The sequence below is a fragment of the Cladophialophora psammophila genome (genome assembly GCF_000585535.1).
Source record: "Cladophialophora psammophila CBS 110553 chromosome Unknown aczJe-supercont1.1, whole genome shotgun sequence".
Classification (NCBI taxonomy): domain Eukaryota; kingdom Fungi; phylum Ascomycota; class Eurotiomycetes; order Chaetothyriales; family Herpotrichiellaceae; genus Cladophialophora; species Cladophialophora psammophila.
In genome coordinates, this window is record NW_006912922.1 from 2,803,278 (window position 1) to 2,825,355 (window position 22,078).

Sequence of the window (22,078 nt, forward strand, 5' to 3'; positions counted from 1 at the left end):
AGTCGGGGCAGATAGCCAATTAGAATCATGTGAGCGGTTGTTGATGCAGCACATGTTACCGAGTGACGGACCATTTTCCCAGCAAACTGTTAGCACATGTGCCATTCCCTCCCATGTGTCTCGAGGAGAAACGAGACTAGCAAGTAGTCGAGCTCCTGAAGTGTCGGAAAAAAAAAACCCCCCGCAGGGAATTAATGTTCCCGCAATGACGCTTAACGTAGGGGACAAGGCAGTGCACTCAGTTGGATGACAGGATGACATGGCCAAGGCTATACCCAGCAGAAAGGCCTTAAACTCGGATTAGCGTGGTAGGACAAGGCCTAGACCTAAGTCGGGGAACTTTCTTTCCAGACTTTGTTGGGTGCCTTCGGCAGCGTTTTCCGAAGCCCTTCTCACTGGCACAATACGATAAATCGCCTCCCGATAACGGAGAGCCCTAGGCGCCACTTTCCACGGTGTAGCCAATGGTTTCTGGTCAAACACCAAAGACTTTGCGGCAACTTGGAAAGTGAAAGAAGTCGAGGAAGGAAGGGTCTGTCAGCTGCCAAACAAGGCCGAGTCTTCCAAGGTCTCTCGAGTCATCACATGGTAAAGAAGACGAAACCGGTGGGAGATTGGCTGCAATGGCGCAATTGGCTATCTATCTATCTGGCTGCCTGTTTGTTTTGTGGGCTGTCTCTGCCGGAGGAGAGAAAAGAGAAGGAGGGGAAAGAGGGGGTAGAAGAGGCTAAATAGCCTTCGGCATACCTTCCATCCTCTTAGGCTAACGGCCGGGCCTTCCCTGGCATACCTTCCCATCCAGCACATACATGTGACATGAGCACCGAGACTATGATTATCTTCCGGACTCACAAGTACAGTAGAGACGGCGACTCCACCTTTTAGAAGGGCGTTTGGCGAATAATTTTGTTCTGGCGCGATATTTACGTGTTGCATTCTCGCGCGCGAAATTTACACATTTTTCTCAATCCAAGGACATGGGCGGCGGAAAGTTCGTGGGCACACCGCTGCTAACTGTTCACCGGGGACACTGACTGGTGGAATGAGGCCTTCTGGGGTATCTAGCGAAAATACAGATCGCAAAATACCGGCCATGTGCACACCTCCTGGCACACACCCAAGGTTGATGATGATATGTATGATTTCTGTCGCTCTCATGGAGCATATTTATCGGCAAAGAGGACATTCTTCCAGCATATCATCAGCGCTCCAGGATAACTGCCAATAGTTGAAGATTCCAAGCACATCCTTTACTCCGGCAGACGCTGCAGATGCGTACAATCAGGAAGAACTCCGGCACCGCAAAACCTGCTTTCAGCATCCGACCAACCCTTCACGCCGCCAGCTTAATACAATGCTTCCGCATCCTGCCCTTGATGACAATCGACCTTGGGAGAAAATTTTCCATGTTGTCCTCTTTCCCAGCTACTGCGCTGCTCCCGGTCTGCCAGAGGAGACCCTCCAGAGTCTTCGCTCATTTTGTGTTGATGCGAGGCATTTGCATTCGATTTGACGTTGCTGTCGCTAGGTACGGGGGCGGAGAGACGGGGGATTGTGCCGGACACCGGATGTTGCTTTCCCGTTTGCGGGTGGCCAGTCACAGTATCGTCAGAAGCCTTGGAAATGGCAAAATCTCCCGAGTCAAAGAACTTGCGTTCCTGTGGAATGTGGATGTCAGCGTTCAGATACCAATGGTAGGGCCACAGAGAGGGGCGACGTACAGTCACTTGAGAACGGAGGAGTAAGTTTCGCTTTGGCAAAATTCCGAACCGTGCAACAACTTGTCTCTCGTGTTCAGTCAGGCCCTAGCGCGATATTTGTCAGTAAGGCAGCTGGTTTGCAATCACAGTACTTGCTTCACCTCGTTTGAAATTTCGGGCGACTTGCTATCATCCATTGAAGGGAGTATTTCTCTGCTGAGGTCTATCAAGATTTACAAGGCAGGCAAGTGCACCCGCTGGTGGTTATAAAGGTTGTTCCAGGACACACCTCTCGGCTGTCCGGCTGTTGGAATAGGGTGTTCCTTGCGTACAAGGGTTAGAAATGAACGAAGCACGAACGAGCGAAAAGCTGGTCCGGTCTTGTGAGTGCTTTTCGTCAGCCAATGAACATGCATCTGCTGCAAACATGGTTGATCTAGCGTAGCAGTCCCATGACCAATAAAAGGTAGTCCTTGCCTATGACCTCATTATCGACACTTTTGTCGCTGAGGGCTGTCATCCCCCCCCCCTTTTTCCCTCTTCAATTACAGCCTGCGACATACCTTCTGACATGGCAAGTATATGATTGAATGATGTCCCACCCGCTTCCAGAAGCCGCGGGAAATCCTTCGTGGGGGAAGCAGCGCTTCCGAATTCCATACAGGTACATTATCACAGTATCAGTTCTCAACTGCAAGACAGATGCCACGCGTGGCGAACAAACTAAAGAAGATCAAGAGACGAGGACATTTCCAACAACTTGGTTCAGGGCCCACTGCTGCAGTGAATAATAACAACTCTTCACAATCCATCCCGTCTCCACAAAGGACCTCGACATCCGCCAAGAGTTCGACGTGTTTGAACAGCGGAAAACAGTCTCCCTTCTCTAGGTAGCTGAATGCGGGCGAAGGTGTTCATCGTGACGACTTTCGGCGATAAATACATGGACAAGTACACGGCAGTAGACCGTTCCCCGTGGACGAGGGACGCCAATTCATCATCAAGGTCGCAGGGATGTAGTTCGCCACGCTCGTGGCCATACATATCAGCAAGAAGAACAGAACGAAGAGGTTAAGTAACCAGCCAATGGGTTCCAATTTTGCGGCAACTAGGAAATTCCGTTGTTAGCACGACTAACAAGGAGAGGGCCGCAGCCCGCAGAATTACAAGTAGTGCGACCGGAAAAGGCATCTAACCATGTCGGGTCATGAAGTTCAGTAACTTTCCGTTCCAGGCAAGAGACTCATCACGGTCCGGACTCTAGAGGATCACTTCCTATCATTGAGTGGAAAGGTTATGTGCGCTTAATCTACTATAATGGCTAAGATATCCATGAATCTTTAACCGCCGAGTGAAGCGTGACCCGCTGGGTAACCTGGTAAATATTACATAGACTCACTTATCCACAGCAATGGATCCAGGTGTGTACAAGTACTGCGTGTGCGCCATGGCGAACGACGGATCGCACAGAAGACCCTAAGTCCCCGGTCATCCAACAGCGACAGCGGCGACAATGTCAACAACGACAACAACAAACAACCGCAACCAGCTTAAAATTAGTCCACAACGCGCACCCCACGTCCTAAATCTTGAAAGAGAGGCGTAGCCATTCTCTCAGTTCATAAATAGCCACGAGAGGAGACACCATTTGTTGTGGCCTGCGGTCAACTTCGACTCCAGTATGGCAACCTCCTCGCTCAGTCGTCGTTAGGTCTCTTCCCCGGTGCCTTGGGCCAGGCTCAGGCCCGCGGAGCGGGGATGGAAAAGATGTTCCCCTCTAGTCTCTCCACCTAGACATGAGGGACCCTAAACCGGCTCGCGATCCCTTCCGTGGCGTTGCTCCTGCGGAATCCCACATCCGGGGACCTTATCGCAGGAGTTCTCTTGAATACCCTGACGTTGCGAACGGGGTTCAAGCACTATCTCCCTAGCCGAATAATTCCGGCTCCCTGGTCGGCACCCGCGTTTATCCTTTTACGGTCGCAGGGCGATTACGTTCCTCTTCTTCGCGATGAACCGGGTATAGCAAAGCATACCGCAAGAGTATATTTCTCTCTATGTGTTGGCCGGGTGGATTTGCATGGGAAATCACATTTAAGAGAGTGGAAGATATAGTTGGCCTGCGTTTGTGGTATACTTTGATCGCCTTTTAGTTCAATGCCCAGAACACCGGCGGCGGGATTTCGCACGAAGATGCCCTTTAAGTTCTCTTTTGTACATAGGCCGCCACTAACGGACATATCTAGGACACAATAGGGCTTGCCCACTTAGGGCATGTTGTATAATCAGCACGCCAATAAGTTCACTGTTTTCAAAAGAGGCTTGAGAACTTCGTCCGAAAAGCGACCCGGAAGCACCTTAACCCCGGATATTACAAAAGCGAAGAAGCTAAAAGTTGTGCCTAATAATTTATTTACACTGAGACCATGGAATTGTATCGTCATTGAGCTAAGATCTTATCGTCGGACATCTGCAAATTGGGGTTTCGATGAGTGGCAAAGTCCAGTCGTGATCGACGGCTTTGAGTCCTTGGGAGAAGATGGAGACGTGAAGAGATGAGACTATGACAAGCTAATAATAGTCTCCGCTCACCCGAATCTGGTGGGAAAGGACTCTTTTTTTCTTCTTCTCACGCGTTGAGTCGTTGTCATATAGGACTGCGTGAACAGGACATGCCATTCAGCCACTCCAATTCTCAGTTACCGACCGCGTAACGTGGGTCCTGATACTTGATGTGGTCAACAGCTTTGACTCCCTCGGAGAAGAAGACGTGTGACAGGTACAAATTTAACTCAAATAAGAATATGACGATACTATACCGAAGCATTCAGTTCAAGACATATGGGAACTGAGAAATATTCATCATTATATCTTTCCTGAAAAGCTTTTGAGATTTCCGGCGCTGCCACCACCCTTTTGGCGCGCTCGTCCTTCGTAACACTGAGGAGTTATCCTGTCCGGTCGTGGATGAACGAACAAAAACCAACTCTGAGACCGCCAAAAGCGTCGGCAGTCGACAAGATTTTGGGGTGATCAATGACTTGCATATACATTTCCGCCCAGGCTTAAAATGTCGTTTCAGCAAACGCATAAGAGGTCGGGGAGAACAGAAAAAAAGTCACTGCAAATCCACAACATGGGACGGCAATGTTAGGCCTTTAAACAATGCCGAGCAACACCATATCCTTCAGCGGCGAGCAGTCGTCGCAGTTGACGAGCTTCTGGAATATGCAAACTTGGTCCTGGAGACGTTTGATTTCGTCATCCATGTGCCGGATCTCGACTTCCGACTGGTGGATGTAATTGACGGCTCTTAACATGATGTCGGACTTGCGAACTCGGCCGGAGAGAGCTGGGCCTACCGAGGACGAGTTGTTCAAGTGAGATGTCGAAGCCTGGTCCGTCTCTGCGGCTAATAGCACTTGGTGAAGCTGTATTAGCTTACCCTTGAGATTGTCACGATACCGCCGCTCAATGACCGAGTGAGAGTACTTGGCTTTCTGAATGGCCGCCTCGTCCTCGCTGGGCGCGGATTGATTGCGCTTCTTCCGAGGTCTGCCCCTCTTGGGCTGTCGACCTGAAGAAGAGCGTGCAACGCGAGTTCGTAAAATATTCTTTCTGGTATCTACCAGGCTCGATGGTGGTAATAGGGAGAGATTACCGCCGTCGCCCTTGAGGCCTAATGTAGGGTGGCCTTCTTCAGGCGATTGGCACGTCTGGAAGTCTGTAGAGGATTCAGAGCCACCATTTAACTGTAATTGAGCTAGTGCGACTGTCTGCATAGTAGAGGGCTGGAATGGTTCTAGCAAGGGACTGAGAAATGAATCATCTAAGCAGGGTTGTATGGCGTAGCTGGGAGGTTGTCCTTGTTGGGTGTCTAGTGGTATGGGCCATGTATTGAACTCTTTTGCGGCAAAGTTATGGCTATCACTATCTGATTGGAAGTTGATGTATGTTTCATTTAGAAATTGCTGTGATCCTTGGTTAAGAAAGAAAGGATCTTGATAGTATGACATTGTAGTTCGAAGTAGCCGGTAATATTTCCTTTCTTTTGAACAGATGGTGAGTTATAACCTCCACTGAAACATTTGGGAACGCAGCACAACACAATATTCTCAAGCGTCTAGTGCTCTTTATAGAGGGTTTTTCCAAAGTCGAGATAAGCCCTGGATCCCCGAGGAGCCACTCTTTGGGGCACGTGGCTTGGAAGTTTGTTGAAACAGACCCCGACGAACTAAGGAAGATAGGCCCATGTGTTGGTTGGATTTCGCCGCTTGCTTCCACTAGAACCCCGGCTCTATAGCGGGGAAGGGCATTATTAGAGAGAAAAGAATGCGTACCATCTGAAAGCAGCTCAAGCGTTGGCCTAGGGAAGGAATGGCATGCTTCTGCGCACGGAGCTCGCAACAGCTCGGAGATGTCTCGCTCTCTCGCTGACGATTGGCTCTGGCCATCCTTACCTTGGACCCATTATGCGCTTCATAGAACGTCATCCCCGTCACCGAATCTTGGGGGTCCGACGAGGAATTGCACTGGTTCGTCGCTTCAACACAGCAGATGAAATCTCACGTGAGAACATTTACATATTTTCAAGAATCTAAACATCAGGTGAGCTTCGCGGTAGGGCAACTTCTCAGCGATCATTTGAATTAAGGCAAATTGCTTGCCAAGGAGTCTAGAGACTTGGAGTCTCCGAAAATCCTTGGAGCGGGGTGACAACAATCGCGCTCCAACAGTAAGCGGAGAGCGGATCAGCTGCGAAACAGGACAGGTCGGTGGTCTGACCTATTGCCATCTCTTTCTCATACCTTTACTTGTTACAAGATAGCTCAAAGAGCTTGTCAACTGCGTATGTTCCTGAAAGATTGCTCCAGCCATTGCTCATGGAATAGATCGCCTAACTACCATTCCAGTCAAAAACTTGTCTAAAAGAATGCTCTCCTAACAGTTCTAGGCCAGTAGGCTCCGCTTCGCCATTCGCCCCCTGGGGCTGTGTTGCTTACTTCTGATTCTTGCACTACTCAAAACTGCCGCCTACGCCGCGCATAACCGCAAGATCTTCATCATTCCAATTCTACATATCCTCTGGTCAAATCATCGTTGTGAGCGTTGAGCATTTGCTCGCCTCGGCTCAGATCTCAATATCGTGAGATGTATCGGTGGTACAGAAACGGGGTTCATAATCCTTGAACACGGATAGCTCCCTCGGACAGTATATCGACAAACGAATGCAGATTTGATTCTGTTGGACAGAAGACTTCGCTGGTCAATAGACGCGGCCGAGAGGGCGCGATGTATGCATGAGAGCGGGGATAATCCACGCCGACGTTTCGTTGTCACCATATAATCTTGATTGAAGGATGTCTAAAATTCATCGACTTCGAAGGTTGCAGCATTGACAGCAATGAAGCTGCATCCTGTTGCGGTGTAGAGCGTCATATCTTTCAAATCCTTCCCTTAAGTCCGCCACCCAAGAAGTGCAACGCATTTGTTGCGGATTTCTTATGGATTTCACGAGGTCGCGAATGCATTTCTACCCCAATAACACCTGTTAGAGCTCAGACCCTTCTCGCGAAGGCGTTTTGCTGAGTAAAACAGTGGGCCCTGCCCACTTGAGGCGACTGAGCTGATGGGTCTGAGAACTGAGGCAAAGACAGGGCCTGGCTACTTAGCCTCGCCTATCCGCTCTTTCCCTTCTCTTTTTCTCCTCTCTCAGAGACAGCTCACCAACAAACAGATAGCTACACTAGCTAGCCATTGATCGAGCTATTACACCCAATTCGCTGCCATTGTGACGTTCCTCTTTCGCCTTTTTCCTTTCTCTTCGAGATACGACAGCTGTAACTCAGCTATATATTGCTGTAATAAGTCAACCGTCACAAAGGGAGCATCTACTATGGACAAAAGCAGTCCTTATAATTGAGACAGAGAATCCATTTTGAAGCGTCTGCCTTCAAACATGAGTCAGCGCAGTCTTGTACCATGGCTCGTGTCCTTGTACTCAAGATTCCAGTGAAGAAATATCAAGAGACGTATCGTCCGCCGTCAACATTGAACCCAGCACCACTGTATGAGTGAGGATCAGCTATTCCGAGCACCAATCGCTCCTGTCAAGTAACCACCTACGTGATATAGTTTGCTTCATCCGATGCCAGAAAAGCTGTCATGTTGGCGATATCTTCGGGCTCGCACAGCCGGCCGAGAGGTAAAGTCGCCAGCCGTTTGGCTCTTCCCTCTGCGCTGTCGACACCGCCGTAGACCCGTGGCGCCCTGTGCAGATCAGCCCGTCAGTGCATTTTCAGAACGGTTACTGTGTTGCTTCACTTGCATTGGTGTGTTGCCGAACGATGGTCTTATAATGTTGAAGCGGACACGATGTTTGGCATATGCTCCGGCTAGGCCTTCGGTTGCCTGTCACGACGCTCAGCTGAGAACATCAAGCTTAGTCGGGGGATCGGTAGGCACAGTGTCAAGAGCTCCTTTGCTGGCAGTATACCATATTGTACTTGCTCTTGGTCTCTGCGAGCCGATACTGCCAATGTTGATAACATGCCCCGGAATACCTTTCTCGATCCAGTAGGGCACGACGACCTTGACCGTGAGATATAGTGGCTTGACATTGACCTGCCAGACTCGATCAAAGTCCTCTTCGGGCACCATGTGTGCGTCGGCGCCCAGGTGGACGTAGCCGGCGCAGTTGACTACAGTGTCAGGGATTGCGGAGAATTTGTGCTGTGCCAACTGAAGAGCCTCACGCCACGTTTGCTCAGACGCAACGCTGGCTGTCAAGTGGGAAAATGTCCCCTGAGGGACCAACGTGGCTGTCTCTTCGTTTCCAGCTTGATTTATATCAATGCCGAGGACATGTGATCCTTCAGATGTCGCTTTCTTGACAATCTTCAACGCTCACCGTGTCAGAAGATTGTGGTTGAGGGCTCACATCAGGGCCACCAACTTACTCCCCTTCCAAACCCGGACCCTGCGCCGGTCACAATAATGACTTTGCCCTCCAGTCTTCCCATCTTGTTCGAATTTTGCGATGAAAAGTGTCAATAATAATAAGCCTCTGGGCGGGAGCAACGAGCTTTGAGTTGTGTTATTCGGCGCCGTAAGATCCGCTCGCCTTCCACATCAATAGCCAGCAGAAGGTTTGTTATATGATGAAACAATCAAATCTTCGAGTGTACATCGACGTAGCTTCGCAAGGTCGGTTCGCCGCTATGATCCCCACACGATCTACTCCATCCGTGCGGGCAGCGCAACTCGGCTAACAAGCCAGCATTGCCGCGTGCCGGCACTCTCGAACTGTATGTTTCCCCGTTGTTCGGTTATAGAATCCTTCCTTCCGAGCCCAACAAGCTGTTGGTAATGCAGACTTTCGCATCAACGCCGCTGCAATCCAGTTAACTGGCTCGGACACGGGCAACTCTTGCCTGCCGGGGTTGTTGTGAGAAAAAGGTGTGTTTTGTAGGAGAAACCGCAGACGCGGCTGAGAAGGTGGAAGATGTAGCCAAGCGTGGGGTTCCAGCAAAGACATTTAACAGCAGGATGATCACCATATGCGATGCTTACATCTCGATGCTATGTCTGGCTTTGCCACTGTTTCTGCCTGACTGCCCCCGATGTGTGGAAAAGCCTCGACTTTGACTTGTTCAAACACAACCTGGACGCATGTACGTTCAACTTTAGATAACGAGTGACTACACAGCTACTTATAAGCTTCAATATCCTGGACATCGGAAAATTGGTAGGTTAGAAACAGAACCGGTCTGAAAAGCCCCGCGGAAGTCTCTCAAGAAGGTCCACAATGTCTTCTCCCGCCATCCCCGAGCCTTCCAATCATTAGCTTGTTTGGGGTATATGTCTACCACGCCCTCGATAGTGTCGTCGTGTGCTGCAATAAAGAAAACGTTGTCCTGTCCATCGGCTTCTTGTGCATGGGCGATCGTTCTCAAAGCCTCATTGAAATCGCTTGTGATCACAGGATCGAAAAAGGATTGACTGACATTGCGTCCTCGCGACGTTTGAAGTGACTCGAGAATCTCAACCGTGGCAGTGTGATTGCCTACATTCTCTGCACCAATGGAAGCTGCAGCCGATGCGAAGCTCAGATGCTTGGACGGTCGAAGTTCACCGCCGTGATGAGTTAAATCACCCCCAAGAAACGCAAAAGTCTCCGGGTTCGATGTGGTGCGTACGAGGCCCCCCAGGTGGCCAACGGCGTGACCAGGTGTATCGAGAAGGTAGAATGAGCCATCGCCGAAGTAATCCATGGCTCTCATCTCCCCTACCTGCACAGTCTCTGGGCCGTCGAAGTTGATCTCTCGCAAACGCCTGCCACTATTATAGGGATGAGCATTAGCAATTCAGACAGGGGCATGCTCAGTTGCTCCAAAGACCGTGGTCCAGCTGATGGCCGGTGGCTAATCGGGGCGATATACTTACTTGAGATCTTTCTGCCGGATTGGTGATTTGGGACCAGCCGGGTATGCCGGAAGAAATTCTTTGCTGAACCCTGGTCCGACGACCAGATCAGTAGTGGAAGGGAAATGCTGGATGTCACCTTGGTGATCCCAATGCCAATGACTGTCGAAACGGTCAAATCAGTGTATAAAATTCATTGTTGTAACCAAAGATATTCCCCAGGCTCATAAGAGAGTGTGGGCAGTGGATAATTGCCCGCTTACCTCCAAATCACGGCCTCGATATCCTCAAGTTGCAAGGGCCGGCCTGCGTCGCCAACAGCGTTGCTATGCTGCAGCAAAACCTCAGCGGTGGTCTTTGGTACGTTGATAACCCAGTCTTTGGACTTCAATCTATCCGAGACAATGGGCGGGAGCGAATAGACGTCCTGAGGAATCCCGAGGTCGAAGAGCACCCTCCTCGTCTTGCCCGAAATCGTTGTCTCGATCAGAAACGACCAACTAGGGACTCTCGGGAACATGTCAAAAGTCGGGAGATGCGGCTTCACTAGATGGTCCGCTGGCATACCCTCGATGGTGCCGGTGGTGTCGATGATCCACAACTTCGCTGTGGCTCCATGTGGAACAGGAAGAAGGTGATTTGTTGTACTTGTAGGGCACATTGTTTCAGCTACAGACGAAGATGGTTTCGATCTTCTTTAACGCTTCTATGTGTGCAACGCAACCAACTTTTCGTTTTCGGGTTCTGTCTTTGAGAATGCGACGAAGTGAACACTTGCGTCCCGAGCACGCCATGTTGAAGCCACGAGAGACAATGGTATGGTCCGGCAATGAGACCCCGTCCCGCACTCGACAAGTCGTGAACCACATAGCCGAAATTGGGATTGATAAAGCGGGGTTGATGCTGCCCTGTTTCCCCCCATCGGTTGACATGTGACGAGGCTGAACTCCGCAGTATAAATTTGACCCCAATGCTGTCCAAGTGTTACGAACGCTTCAAACGGGAGGTACGTATACAACACATAGAACCTAGCTTACTTGAAAGGAGCAGTACTGTGCTGGGATAGAGGGAGCGGTCGTCTGATAAGAGTCCCCAGTGCTTCGCACACGGTACAGGGATATTGATGGCAGATCGAGGCGGGGCCAGTGCGAGGAAAGAGGAGGTTGTTGGTCTGCAGTTCTTTTGTTTCACATAAAGATAGACAAATGTCCCGAGGAAGTCGAAGAAGCAGTAAAGCAGTCTCATGTGGATTGTTTAAAGCTCGCTCTTTAGAATTTTCCATTTTCCGGTGTCTGTCTCCGTGCTACCCAGATATCCGTCACTTTTGACAGAGTCGCTTTCTCTACCCGCATTATTCAAGACATTTGGAACTCCCTGGGTCTCCATGTGCCGAATGTAGCTGACCCTATCTAGTATTATCCATATTGCATAACGTCCGGCAGCATTTTCAAGATCGAGTCAGTCCACCCAGGCGGATAATGGGTTTCTGGGACGAAGGGGAGGAGCATATCATTACCGATCTGGTCGTGGCTTTGGAAATCGAATAACGCCGATATATCAGACAGTCCTAACGACCAGGAAGATGGTTGTATACTATTCAGATCTAGAATCGGATCAGGCATGGGATCTAAAGGTTCGAATGTGTCAGCGGCGGGGACCGTTCCGGAAGGTTGAGCTTGAGGTAGGCTTGCAGTTGGCGGCGCAGGAGCTTCAACTTCAGTGACTTCATGCTGCGGTGATGGTCTCATGGTGGAGAAGGGTGGGTTCTGGTTGAGCCCAGAGTCTGGAAGTGACGCGCAGGTAACTGTGACACAATCTGGGCCAGTCGAAAGGCGTCGCCGTTTCGTTGCAGGCCGTGACTCTGAATGACGTTCGGCGTTGGCCTGTCGGGCAGAGGTCGCTGTTGATGGCGAGACGGGGTATATCGGTGTATTAGGTGGCGTCGGTAAATCGCTGAAGTCAATCTCAAGTCGTTCCATCTCATGCTTGACCACACGACACATCAAATCGGCTGGACTGTAGATCTGAGACATCTCTCGCAGCTGCTCCATCAGCATATATAGATGGTGTAGCCCAGAATTACGTTTTCCTGCCTCTTTGCTGACTTTGATGGTTGACATCAAGGCCAGCAGAGCCGTACCTCCTTGTTGAAGAGAGAAAACTCCCGTCTCGCAAGTGCCAAATCTTTGCCGGTAAGCCGAAAAGCCCTGAGCGATTTTCATCGCCGCATTCATAGTGATTGATCGAGCTAAGTGTTGTAGCGCACCGCCATTGCCGCTGTCGCTGGTCCCTGCACAGAAGACGTGTGCCTTCTCCATCTCTACCCCTAGTGCGTCCTCGTAGCGTCCATACGGACCATGGAGATTGAGCTGAGCAACGTGGAATTGTTGACTTGATGAAATGTTAACCAAATCCAAATGAATGAATACGATTGCTAATTCAGGAAAACTGGGAGAGACATTCCGTGCAAGATTGGAGAGCCGCTGAATTTTAATAGAAAGCAGTTTTGAAAGAAATGACTTACTGTATTATGAAAAAGAGGCGCGGTGCGTCTCTGAGATTTTCCTCTGTCCACGTAAGGCGTGCGGGAAGCATAGAGTACCAAGTCTTCAACTTTGCATCCAGTGCTGCAACGTCAATCAAACGATCTTCATCGGCAATGCTCCCAAAAGTCAGCCTTGGCTGTGCTAGCGCTTGTATCTTCGAACTGAGCTCTGAAAGCTCAAGCAAGGCGTCCAATATATGTCCGTGAAGATCTCCATTTAAGCCCGTTGATTCATTCCTGGATTTTCGCTGGACCACCCCGGAGTCGTTCAGGCAAGAGACGCGGTTGGTCAAGCAGGACCTGGAAATATCGGAAATTTTCATGTTAGTCGGCCGTTCCACATATAACGCCCAAGCTTGATCGTATATCAGGCATGAACGGAGTAAATCTTTTCGGAATTTTGTCTCTTCAGTGGACAGCCCAAACCTTGAACAGTCTAGATTGAGTCCGAAATCAAAAGCAAGTCGGCAAGAGGTTGCTATGTGCATTCCCGCCAGGTCATCTCTGCCAGACGCACATTCGAGGTCGCTCAAGACCAGCATTGCTTGGATGATTGTGAGACCTCGGGGATCTTCAAGTTCTCGATCCAGGAGGAATTTCGCTTCTCGTTGGAAAACACTGGAACTATCATTGAGAATCACTTGTTGCATTCCTGGCCGGCTCTTGTCTGCAAACCGAAAACCCATAGCCAAACAAACGAGATGGAGGAATATGGAATAATATGTCGACCCCCCACTGCTCTGGTCATTTTGAAATGCTTGCCGATCAATCACACATAACGTGTCATTGTACCTATTCCAGAAAAGGTCCATTATATAGCTCTCCAGGTCGACAGGAATTTCCGCAAGTATTCTGTAAGAGTGCTTGTCCAAATGCGACGGCTTGAGGGTCGCATGGTCGTCCGAATTCAGATACCTCTTGTAGCAGGTAGAGGGACTGAAGTAGTGGATACGCCCCTTTCCTCTGTCATAAATGAATCGGTCAGGTCCATAGATCAGACTCCATATTGTGCTTTTTCTGTTGGTCAGTTGGTGCGGTTCAGAAGCACTTCGTTGGCGGACCGAATTGTGACTTCTGATTGAATCCCAGCCAGCTGAGTCAGGTCTGAGTACACCTGATGACCGTTGAACAGACTCCAACACGGCATCGACAGAAGCGGGTGAGCCATGTACGCGATCTTGCTCCAAGCTCGTGTGCGGTTCAACGGCTGGGCAACTAACTGGTTGAAATTGGGGCTGATCGGTCGTTGATATTATATTCCGTGATGATTCTTTATCTCGTGGAGAGCAATATCGGTGATGACGCTGCGTTGGTTGAGACTGAGTAACATTTTGCTGGAATTGGGGAGGTTCATGTCCAGCCTCCCTTAGTCGCTGTTCGAGAATTTGAATGTTTTCGAGTAGTGAGTTTAGGTACACCTTGGACTTTGGTCTTGCACACTTAGTCTGGAGTTCTTGCTTGTCAACAAGATGTTGCTGCTACCTACCTCTTGCGATCATCCAACGCCTGGAAGGTGCACTCCATGCCTTTGCTTTGGCAATAGTCGCAAGAGGATTGTCCGGAGTCCACGATACACTGGATCATAGCCTGTATTAGTCATGGGAGAGTTGCATTGTAAGATTTGTCCACCACCGACCTTGGTGCGCCGAATGCGACAGGCGATACATGCTGCAGAGGCTCGAGATTGCGGATCTGCAGTACGGGGAGTCATTCTCTGAGGCGTAGCGGTATAAGTACAATTAATACCAAGTTGGGAACAGGAGAAACAGCGTCTGCGAAGGAAACAAGTTTGGAAAGTACAGAAGTGGAAGGGGAAAAGAATCCAGGGTCAGCAGCGTGTGAGGACTTCGTCTCCTTGACAATACACAGGATGGAGTTGCGGGGTAGAAGCGGGTTAGTTTCGTTAAACTAATGGTTCCACCTGGAGCTGCGGGCGTGCGACGGAAAGGAAAAGGAACCAAGATCCAGCTTAACTGCGAGGAGGGCCTAGTGACTTGGTATGCATTTATGCAACTAAGCACTGGGGGCTTTCGTAACTGTGACCTGCGGAAAAGGGCAATAATCGCGATGCTGACAGGTGAGCGAGCGTGTGGAGTCGAAATCCAGCCTGCAAGGGGCAAGAACACGGCCGAATCTGGCGAAATCGTCTCGCATATTACTCGCCCTCCAGGTATGTGCGAAGAGAAGATCCTTAGACGAGCCAAGGGTCTACCTGGTAACATACAGTCCCCGCAGGGGCATGCTAAGCGGTAACGGTAAGCTGCGATTTGCGATCACTGGGCGGGGCCAGCATGCCTATTGTTATGCTCTCGACAACCGCAAAAAGCCCTGCTTCACTCTGTAGGTTATTAAAGAGTAACTTCACTTCTGGTGAAGCACTGGCGAAGCATTCTCTCAAAGGTGGTTGAAGTCAATCTTTTGAGCAAGTTCCTGGAGCGGATCAGTCTTACGTTGCAGAAAAAAATATGGAGACGCAAGATCAAAGCCGTTCGCATTTACGAGAGCAGTTTGCATTATACAAACATATCCAGGTCTACCATTGGCTTGCAGACACCTGGAATTGGAATGAAATGGCCAAATTGTTCTCGGAGGACACTGAGTACGAATTTGAAACTGCTGAGAGTGGAGAAAGTCGGGCTGGTTCGTTGAACCCCTTTCAGTCCCGTGAATGTGCTGGACATTGCTGCGATCCCCAAGATGTGGGAGTATTTCCATTTGCAACGCAGATTTCGAAAGCTTGAGCTCTTTTGTTTATATATGGATCGCTGACGATGGTGCCTTCTACCAGGTGGAGTCCAGCTCCAGAACCAAACCATAAGAGGGCCCGATGCCGTAGTCACGACGTTTGATGGGCTGGTGAAGCCATTCAAGAAGGCTCAACATGTCATCGTCAACACAAACTTCGACATCAGTGGCGAAACCGCAACTGGAACTGCAAACATTGTGTTTTGGGGCGTTCCAGACCCGACCAAGCCCCATCTCCACTACAGTATGGGGTCCCGATATTACTGGAAGTTCCGCAAAGAAGGCAGTCCATCGCCCACAGGGAGCACTTGGAAGACCGCTTACACCAAAGTGGAAAAGATATGGGAGCATTCAACGCTTGGCCCATGAGCTGGGAGCATGAGGGGCTACTTTAATGTTATTGGACCGGGGGTTCCGGTCGGAAAACAATAGCCGATAGAGGCCTTCTCAACTCAAAATTCGTCTGAGGACATGCTTCTGTGCTGTTGGAGGAGCACCCGCTATATCTTCTGAGCCAAGTCGGTTTCCTCGTGATACCATGGTATAGCGGAACAATGTGGAGTCGACGGTGCACAGTTCATGAGAAAAATCGCTCCTGTGTGAGTTTTACCGCAAGCTAAACTTCCCGAACGTCTTGCTGGTCCTTCGTCTATATTTTCTTAACCGCTAGTGTACATTGAGGCATTTGGGAGTGAATATGAGCATTGTCTCGCCGAGTGTGGGGTTGCACAGGATACATAGAATATTCCACGCATAAATCAGAGCCTGGATTTGATGCTCTCAAGCTCGGGAATTTCTCGAGCCATTAGCATTTCAAACTCGCGAGTGTTGACCATACGTGGGCTTAGATCGTCCAGACTTGTAGCACCCAGTAGCCGCATCGCAGTCTCGATCTCATCATTGAGCACTGTTGCAAGCTCAGAGTCAGCAGGGAACTCGACAAGCATTCGGGAGTAAGAGGACGCCAGCGACCGGGGTGGTCTATCGTAAATGGAACTTACTTTCGATTGCTCTGTGCACCCCTTCGGTACCATAGGCACTGAGAGCGTACATGAAAGGTCGACCCAGCCCGACGCCAGCGGCCCCGAGGCAAAGAGCTTTGAGAATGTCTCCTCCTCGACGAATACCGCCATCGAGAAGGATCTGGCATCTGCTAAAGACTTCAGGGCAGAGTCGACGGATTTCCATCAGAGCCCCAAGAGCTGATGTCGCGGAATCCAGCTGGCGCCCACCGTGGTTGCTCAAGTAAATGGCGTCCATTCCGAAGTCACAAGCAATTCTGGCATCCTCGGCCGTCAAGATCCCTTTCAAGCATATGGGTCCAGCGTTTTGCCATGCGTCTTCGATCCAGTGCAAGTCTTCCCAGTTTAGTGTTGACGAGTGAGGTCCCCGAAGCACTGCTTCGGGGTCTGGATTGGACAGCGCGGCTCTCCATGGGCTTACATGGTGCTGTCCATTTTTCAGTGCTTCGCGAATTTTGAACCTATCATCATCCTCTCTGATGCCAACCACGTTCGTGTCCACAGTAATGACAAGTGCCTTGTAACCTAAGGCTCGAGCACGTCGGATATTCTCGAGCGTCTCTTCCTGCGATCTCTTCACATATAGTTGGAAGAAGAGAGATCCCCCACTCGCCTCCGAAGCCAGGCATTCTGTGAGGGCTTCGTGGGAAACTGACGAAGAGTTGCTCGGACAGTAGGGAATATTGGCCCGAGCTGCTCCCCTTGCCAGACAGAGTTCTCCGTCTGGATGACCTAGTTTTGCCAATGCGCATGGGGCAATGAAGAATGGCAGACTGCTTTGGAAGCCCAGTATTGTCCGACGAGTGTTGACCTTTTGCACGTTCCTCATGATCCGCGGACGGAAACGTAGTCGCCTCCAATCATCCAGGTTGTGACAAAATGTCATCCTGTCTTGCGCCGCCGAGGAATAATAAACCCATGCGCGTTCGGAGAGAACGTCTTTTGCTGCCAACTCCAGATCATTCAGGTTCAGGCACATCTCAATGGGTATGGGGCCTCGTAGTGTACCGATCACACCAGTGGTTGCTGCTTTTGGCTCACTTGTCGCTTTTATTGATTGTTCAACTTTACCAAGATGTCTGGCTACCCAATGTTAGCACCTAAGCTCGGGGACCTGGGTCGACTATTCTTACCTCGTGGCAGTGTTTTTTCGATAGTATTGGGTGGGTGTATCGCATCGTACTCCTCTGTTGCATCCTGTCCATTTATGAGCTGACTTCGACGTTGGGTCAAGGCTACTCTGCTCAACATACCTTGCCTGCATACCGCAGAATCGACGCCGCACCCCCTGGATGCTTGTCGAGGAATTCTGAAAGATCATATACAGATCCATGGATAATTACCCAACAGGACCCTTGATTATTATGCTTTCGCACCTCCTCGATGCTAAGCATCTTGAATGAATTTCTCTCGAGGTGACCAAAGGGATTTGTCGCAGCCTCGATCAACGGCATCTATCGAAGTGTGTTGTTTGCCAATCACGATACAGTGACCGAGGCATTCTGTGAGACTAGATTCACGTGAATTATGCCAGTTCAGCTCTATCAAGGAAGCGCGTGCCATTTCAAAGGTAGATGCTGTACCAAGTCCGGAGTAGTGTGAATTGTGCAAAGCTAGGGTTCACGAAGCGGTCGAGTTGGTTGTTCGTTTAATCACGACGCTCCACAATCTTCGCCTGCAGCTAATATCCGTCAAATTATCATTGGCTTCTATTCCGCATGATTTCCGCCAATATTCCGCAGTGCTTTTGGCATCGGCTCTTATATTCCGCTGGTGACTACACACGCAGGTCAGACTGCCGCGTCTCCACAGAGCCACCCCATTCAACGAGATCTCCGGCGCGCGAAGGATAAAGAGCGATTAGTCTTGTTTCGCACGCGGATAGGACGCAGTAAAGCGAATAATCAACACGCGCTCCAGGCATTGTCCACGGGGACAATTACGCCATTGACATTGCGGGACGCTTCGACAGAGAGAAACAGGATCACGTTTGCAATGTCGGCTGTTGAGATGCTTTGGCCGCCATCTCGGGCGTGATTCAACCGATGGAAGGGCCTGTTTCTCACAAGTCAACCTGTTGAATCTACGTATGGAGTTGCTGTGGTGCCTCAAAACATTATGGCCGGCAAACGTACGTGAGCGTATCCAAGGACTCTTGGTCGAAATTCTCTTTGTGGATCGAATCTTTGATGTTCGTCGGGACTCCTGCATATCAAGGTCAGAAAGCATCCCTCAGAACAGCGTATTTGCAATGTCAATACCCCCTGGGCAAACCGCATTGGTGCGGATTCCATCGTGGCGGTAACGCCAGGCCGCATGTTTGGTCATTCCGATCTGAGCGATGGCAAAGTGTTAGCGGGCTCTTGCTGCAATTCTTCGACGACGGTCGCCGTGAGACCACTCTTATCGTCTCAAAAGCTGGGTCTGATAATTGAAAGCTGATGGCTATCGATATCACCTACTAGGGCATGTTTGCTAGCGGTATAAGCAAATCCTGCTGCAGCTCCACTTAGGCCAGCTTTGCTAGCAACGTTAATGATTCGACCTGACTTCTGCTCGAGCATACCTCCTTCATTCAATACCGCTCGCATCAGCTTCATTGGCACCGTGGTGTTCACGCTTATAAGCCTATCCCAGGTTGTGTCTTTGGTTTTGTGAACTGCTTCAAAGGCGTCCATAATGCCAGCAACGTTAGCCAGGACATCGATCTTTTTTCCCGTCTTCGAGAGACAGGCCGCGACCGAGTCATCGCAGGCGCCAGGGGCTGTCAGATCGGCCTTATGGAAATGGAAGTTGTCACAGAGAGCTCTGGGGATTGGAGATGGTTCAGGAAAAGTTGAGATGTCGATGCCGAAGACCGTTGCGCCCGCTTCAAGGTAAAGTCTCGTTGTCGTCAGGCCGATGCCAGATGCGCAGCCGGTTACAATCGCAAGCTTTCCGTCAAGCTTCCAAGCCATTCTTGTTGCAATTGATTATGAACTCTAGGCTGGAGAGAATGTAGACAATTGCAGGGTAAATTTTGACGCTCACTCGGGCTTCTGTGTACGAGTCTTGCAGGATCTCACTTTACCGTAGCGAAAATCTTCTGAGAAAGTGTGTTTCTCTGCCCAGATCTTTATCGATTGTTGTAGAATTTATAATGGACGGAAAAATTAAACAAGATTCTAATATCTTTCACCATTCACGGCTCGACTGAGAGCAGGGATATCAATTTAAGAATACGAAAGGTCCTTGGAGACTTTAATGTCACGGGCTCATTTCTGGACACACAAAAGTGATAGTCCCTATCCGTTCACCTTGGGACATGCTGTCATCTCTTTTCCGTTGGGCGGAGGTACATTTGACCGCCTTCTAGGCTCTTCACATGCCTCCACAACGAGAACATTGTTTCCTCCACCCACGGTTCAGTTATCAAATTATCTGATATTCCGGTGGTTTATGGCGGGATAGAAGGTGCTGGGGTGGATGCTTTTGAGTCCGGCTAATAATAGGCGGACTGATCGGAGGCAATTTAGATCCTTAAAAACATTTGATTTGTTCCCTCCAGGAGACAGACCGTGATATGTCCAATGGAGCCTACTTTCGGTATCGCGGTACAAGCCCTAGGTTGCAAACCAACGTAGCTGTGGCTTACCGGCATCTAGGCAGTCATATTTCTTATGACGACAATAGTGCCCTTCAAGGGTGATTCTCTTTCTTGTGACACAGCCTGACACCTTTGACCATGGGGATAAGCCTGTTGACTATGAGCTTTGGGAGCGCGCTGATGGCGCTGGGAAGCCATTTCGCATTCAAACAGAAGGAGCCAACAGTACCTCAGTTTTTGGGCCTCATTGCATGCCTCGAACTGACACTGTGCTTGATCTGGCGAAACAATCAAGAGTTGAAAATCCTTGGGTTTATCAATCTGGTCTTAACTTTCAATCTGTGTTACTTTGCGGTACTGGGCTCTAGTATTGCTATATACAGGATATTCTTCCACCCTTTACGGAAATACCCTGGACCTGTTCTCGGAAAACTAAGCAAATTTCACTTCTCATATATCTGTGGAACGGGAAACAGCCACAGGTATCTCGAGGCCCTGCACCGAAAGCACGGAGACATTGTTCGATGCGGTCCAAATGAGCTCTCTTTCATCGATCCTGAAGATGTGACTTTTATCCATGGGGCTCAATCCTTCAAACTTCGCAGAGGGCCATGGTACGACGGCAACCCTGGAAGAGCAGGTCATAATACTTTGGTTATGGCCAGTACGCGCAATGTGGAGAATCACAAAATGCGCCGGAGAATATGGGATAAAGCATTCACAGCGAACGCTTTGAAGGTCTACGAGTCGAGAATTATTCGGTTGACCGACCGACTGATCAAACATTGTGAATCAAAAAGTGGAAGTATCATTGACGTCAGTGGTGAGGTTGACCACTTCTCATTCGACATAATGGGTGATCTGGGCTTTGGAGAGGACTTTGGAATGATTGAGGGCACGAACAAGGAGTCACTAAAGTGGGCCGGTCTATTACACAGCTATATGCGCATGCTTTCAATCATTCGCCCCGTGCCATGGTTCAAAGAGCTTTACAAATGGCTTCCAATCGATCGAGAACGGAAAAGAAACGGCCTGGAATTTGTTCGATTTACTGCTAAGCGATTCGAAACACGCTACCAGAGAGGTCAAGAAGCTGGTGGGGATATTTTCGAATATTTGCTGCAGCCTGATCCCAAGTCTGGAATTCAGCTAAACAAATCCCAGGTTGCCGAGGAAGCCATCGTCGTGGTCGTGGGTGGGAGTGACACAAGCAGCATCTGTATGACGTTTGCCTTTTACTATTTGCTGTTGAATGCCGAAAAGCACAAAAAGGCGCAAGCAGAGGTGGACTCGCTTTGGGACGGCACAACTGAGCTCGATGGACAGCAGTTGGTTCCAGCACGCGCCCCGTACCTGAATGCTGTTATAAACGAATCACTGCGCCTTGCAGAACCCGATCCAAACGGAAACCAGCGCTCGACACCAAAAGGTGGTGCTGTGGTCAATGGAAAGATCATCCCAGAATTCACGCAACTAAGCATCCACAAGTGGACAATGCAGCGAGACGAGAGGAATTTCACAAGGGCGCTAGAGTTCATTCCAGAGAGATGGATAGATGAAGAGCGAGAGAGGTACGGCCTCCACAGTCACAATATCAAAGGTTATATTCCTTTCGGTGCTGGAGTATACAGCTGTGTGGGAAAACCATTGGCATTGCTCGAAATGCGTCTGTTCATGGCGCGATTCATGAGAAAACTCGAGCTGGAGCCGGCGCCAAGTTACGATCTTGAGCGGTATCCCTTGGAGGTCACGTCAAGCTTGACTCTTATGAAAACCTCTCTGCCAGTTTTGGTAAGGAAGCGGACTCTATGAGAAGGAATTTAGAGTGATTGCAGGTAATCAGAATGAGTTCATACAACGCGAGGCTGTTTTGTTGTTGAAGTTTTTGTTGTGCGCGAGGGATTTCTGAGCGCATGGTGTGTGATTTCGTTGTCGATGAGGCACCACAGAGATCCTGGATCTTTTTATATTGCTATTCAATCCAGAGCTAAGCCCTGAATTCCGACTGAGGATCTCCGACCCCAAGTCCAGATTTCTTCCTGTTTCAAGGAAAGCC

At 49.7% G+C, this 22,078-nt stretch overlaps 9 protein-coding genes across 9 annotated transcripts; 2 read left to right on the forward strand and 7 right to left on the reverse strand.

The window, feature by feature from the left end:
• Positions 1 to 1,346: 1,346 nt before the first annotated feature.
• On the reverse strand, positions 1,347 to 1,897 carry A1O5_00965 (uncharacterized protein; the record flags this gene model as incomplete). Its single annotated transcript, XM_007741584.1, has 3 exons — positions 1,347 to 1,658; positions 1,722 to 1,805; positions 1,862 to 1,897. 3 exons carry the CDS (start codon positions 1,895 to 1,897, stop codon positions 1,347 to 1,349), a joined length of 432 nt encoding a protein of 143 aa, XP_007739774.1.
• A 2,961-nt stretch (positions 1,898 to 4,858) lies between these two features.
• Positions 4,859 to 5,482, reverse strand: A1O5_00966 (uncharacterized protein; the record flags this gene model as incomplete). Its single annotated transcript, XM_007741585.1, has 2 exons — positions 4,859 to 5,058; positions 5,146 to 5,482. 2 exons carry the CDS (start codon positions 5,480 to 5,482, stop codon positions 4,859 to 4,861), a joined length of 537 nt encoding a protein of 178 aa, XP_007739775.1.
• Positions 5,483 to 7,723: 2,241 nt separating this feature from the next.
• On the reverse strand, positions 7,724 to 8,722 carry A1O5_00967 (uncharacterized protein; the record flags this gene model as incomplete). The annotated part of the gene is made up of 5 exons (XM_007741586.1): positions 7,724 to 7,766; positions 7,827 to 7,970; positions 8,047 to 8,111; positions 8,166 to 8,597; positions 8,660 to 8,722. 5 exons carry the CDS (start codon positions 8,720 to 8,722, stop codon positions 7,724 to 7,726), a joined length of 747 nt encoding a protein of 248 aa, XP_007739776.1.
• A 699-nt stretch (positions 8,723 to 9,421) lies between these two features.
• Positions 9,422 to 10,785, reverse strand: A1O5_00968 (uncharacterized protein; the record flags this gene model as incomplete). The annotated part of the gene is made up of 3 exons (XM_007741587.1): positions 9,422 to 10,040; positions 10,146 to 10,286; positions 10,388 to 10,785. 3 exons carry the CDS (start codon positions 10,783 to 10,785, stop codon positions 9,422 to 9,424), a joined length of 1,158 nt encoding a protein of 385 aa, XP_007739777.1.
• Positions 10,786 to 11,539: 754 nt separating this feature from the next.
• A1O5_00969 (uncharacterized protein) lies at positions 11,540 to 13,355 on the reverse strand (the record flags this gene model as incomplete). The annotated part of the gene is made up of 2 exons (XM_007741588.1): positions 11,540 to 12,515; positions 12,649 to 13,355. 2 exons carry the CDS (start codon positions 13,353 to 13,355, stop codon positions 11,540 to 11,542), a joined length of 1,683 nt encoding a protein of 560 aa, XP_007739778.1.
• A 1,779-nt stretch (positions 13,356 to 15,134) lies between these two features.
• A1O5_00970 (uncharacterized protein) lies at positions 15,135 to 15,783 on the forward strand (the record flags this gene model as incomplete). Its single annotated transcript, XM_007741589.1, has 2 exons — positions 15,135 to 15,309; positions 15,458 to 15,783. 2 exons carry the CDS (start codon positions 15,135 to 15,137, stop codon positions 15,781 to 15,783), a joined length of 501 nt encoding a protein of 166 aa, XP_007739779.1.
• Positions 15,784 to 16,172: 389 nt separating this feature from the next.
• A1O5_00971 (uncharacterized protein) lies at positions 16,173 to 17,830 on the reverse strand (the record flags this gene model as incomplete). Its single annotated transcript, XM_007741590.1, has 4 exons — positions 16,173 to 16,321; positions 16,416 to 17,519; positions 17,570 to 17,633; positions 17,690 to 17,830. The coding sequence occupies 4 exons, from the start codon at positions 17,828 to 17,830 to the stop codon at positions 16,173 to 16,175; spliced, it is 1,458 nt and encodes a 485-aa protein (XP_007739780.1).
• A 510-nt stretch (positions 17,831 to 18,340) lies between these two features.
• A1O5_00972 (uncharacterized protein) lies at positions 18,341 to 19,393 on the reverse strand (the record flags this gene model as incomplete). The annotated part of the gene is made up of 4 exons (XM_007741591.1): positions 18,341 to 18,491; positions 18,572 to 18,641; positions 18,698 to 18,770; positions 18,899 to 19,393. 4 exons carry the CDS (start codon positions 19,391 to 19,393, stop codon positions 18,341 to 18,343), a joined length of 789 nt encoding a protein of 262 aa, XP_007739781.1.
• A 767-nt stretch (positions 19,394 to 20,160) lies between these two features.
• A1O5_00973 (uncharacterized protein) lies at positions 20,161 to 21,834 on the forward strand (the record flags this gene model as incomplete). Its single annotated transcript, XM_007741592.1, has 1 exon — positions 20,161 to 21,834. The coding sequence occupies one exon, from the start codon at positions 20,161 to 20,163 to the stop codon at positions 21,832 to 21,834; it is 1,674 nt and encodes a 557-aa protein (XP_007739782.1).
• Between the last annotated feature and the right edge of the window lie 244 nt (positions 21,835 to 22,078).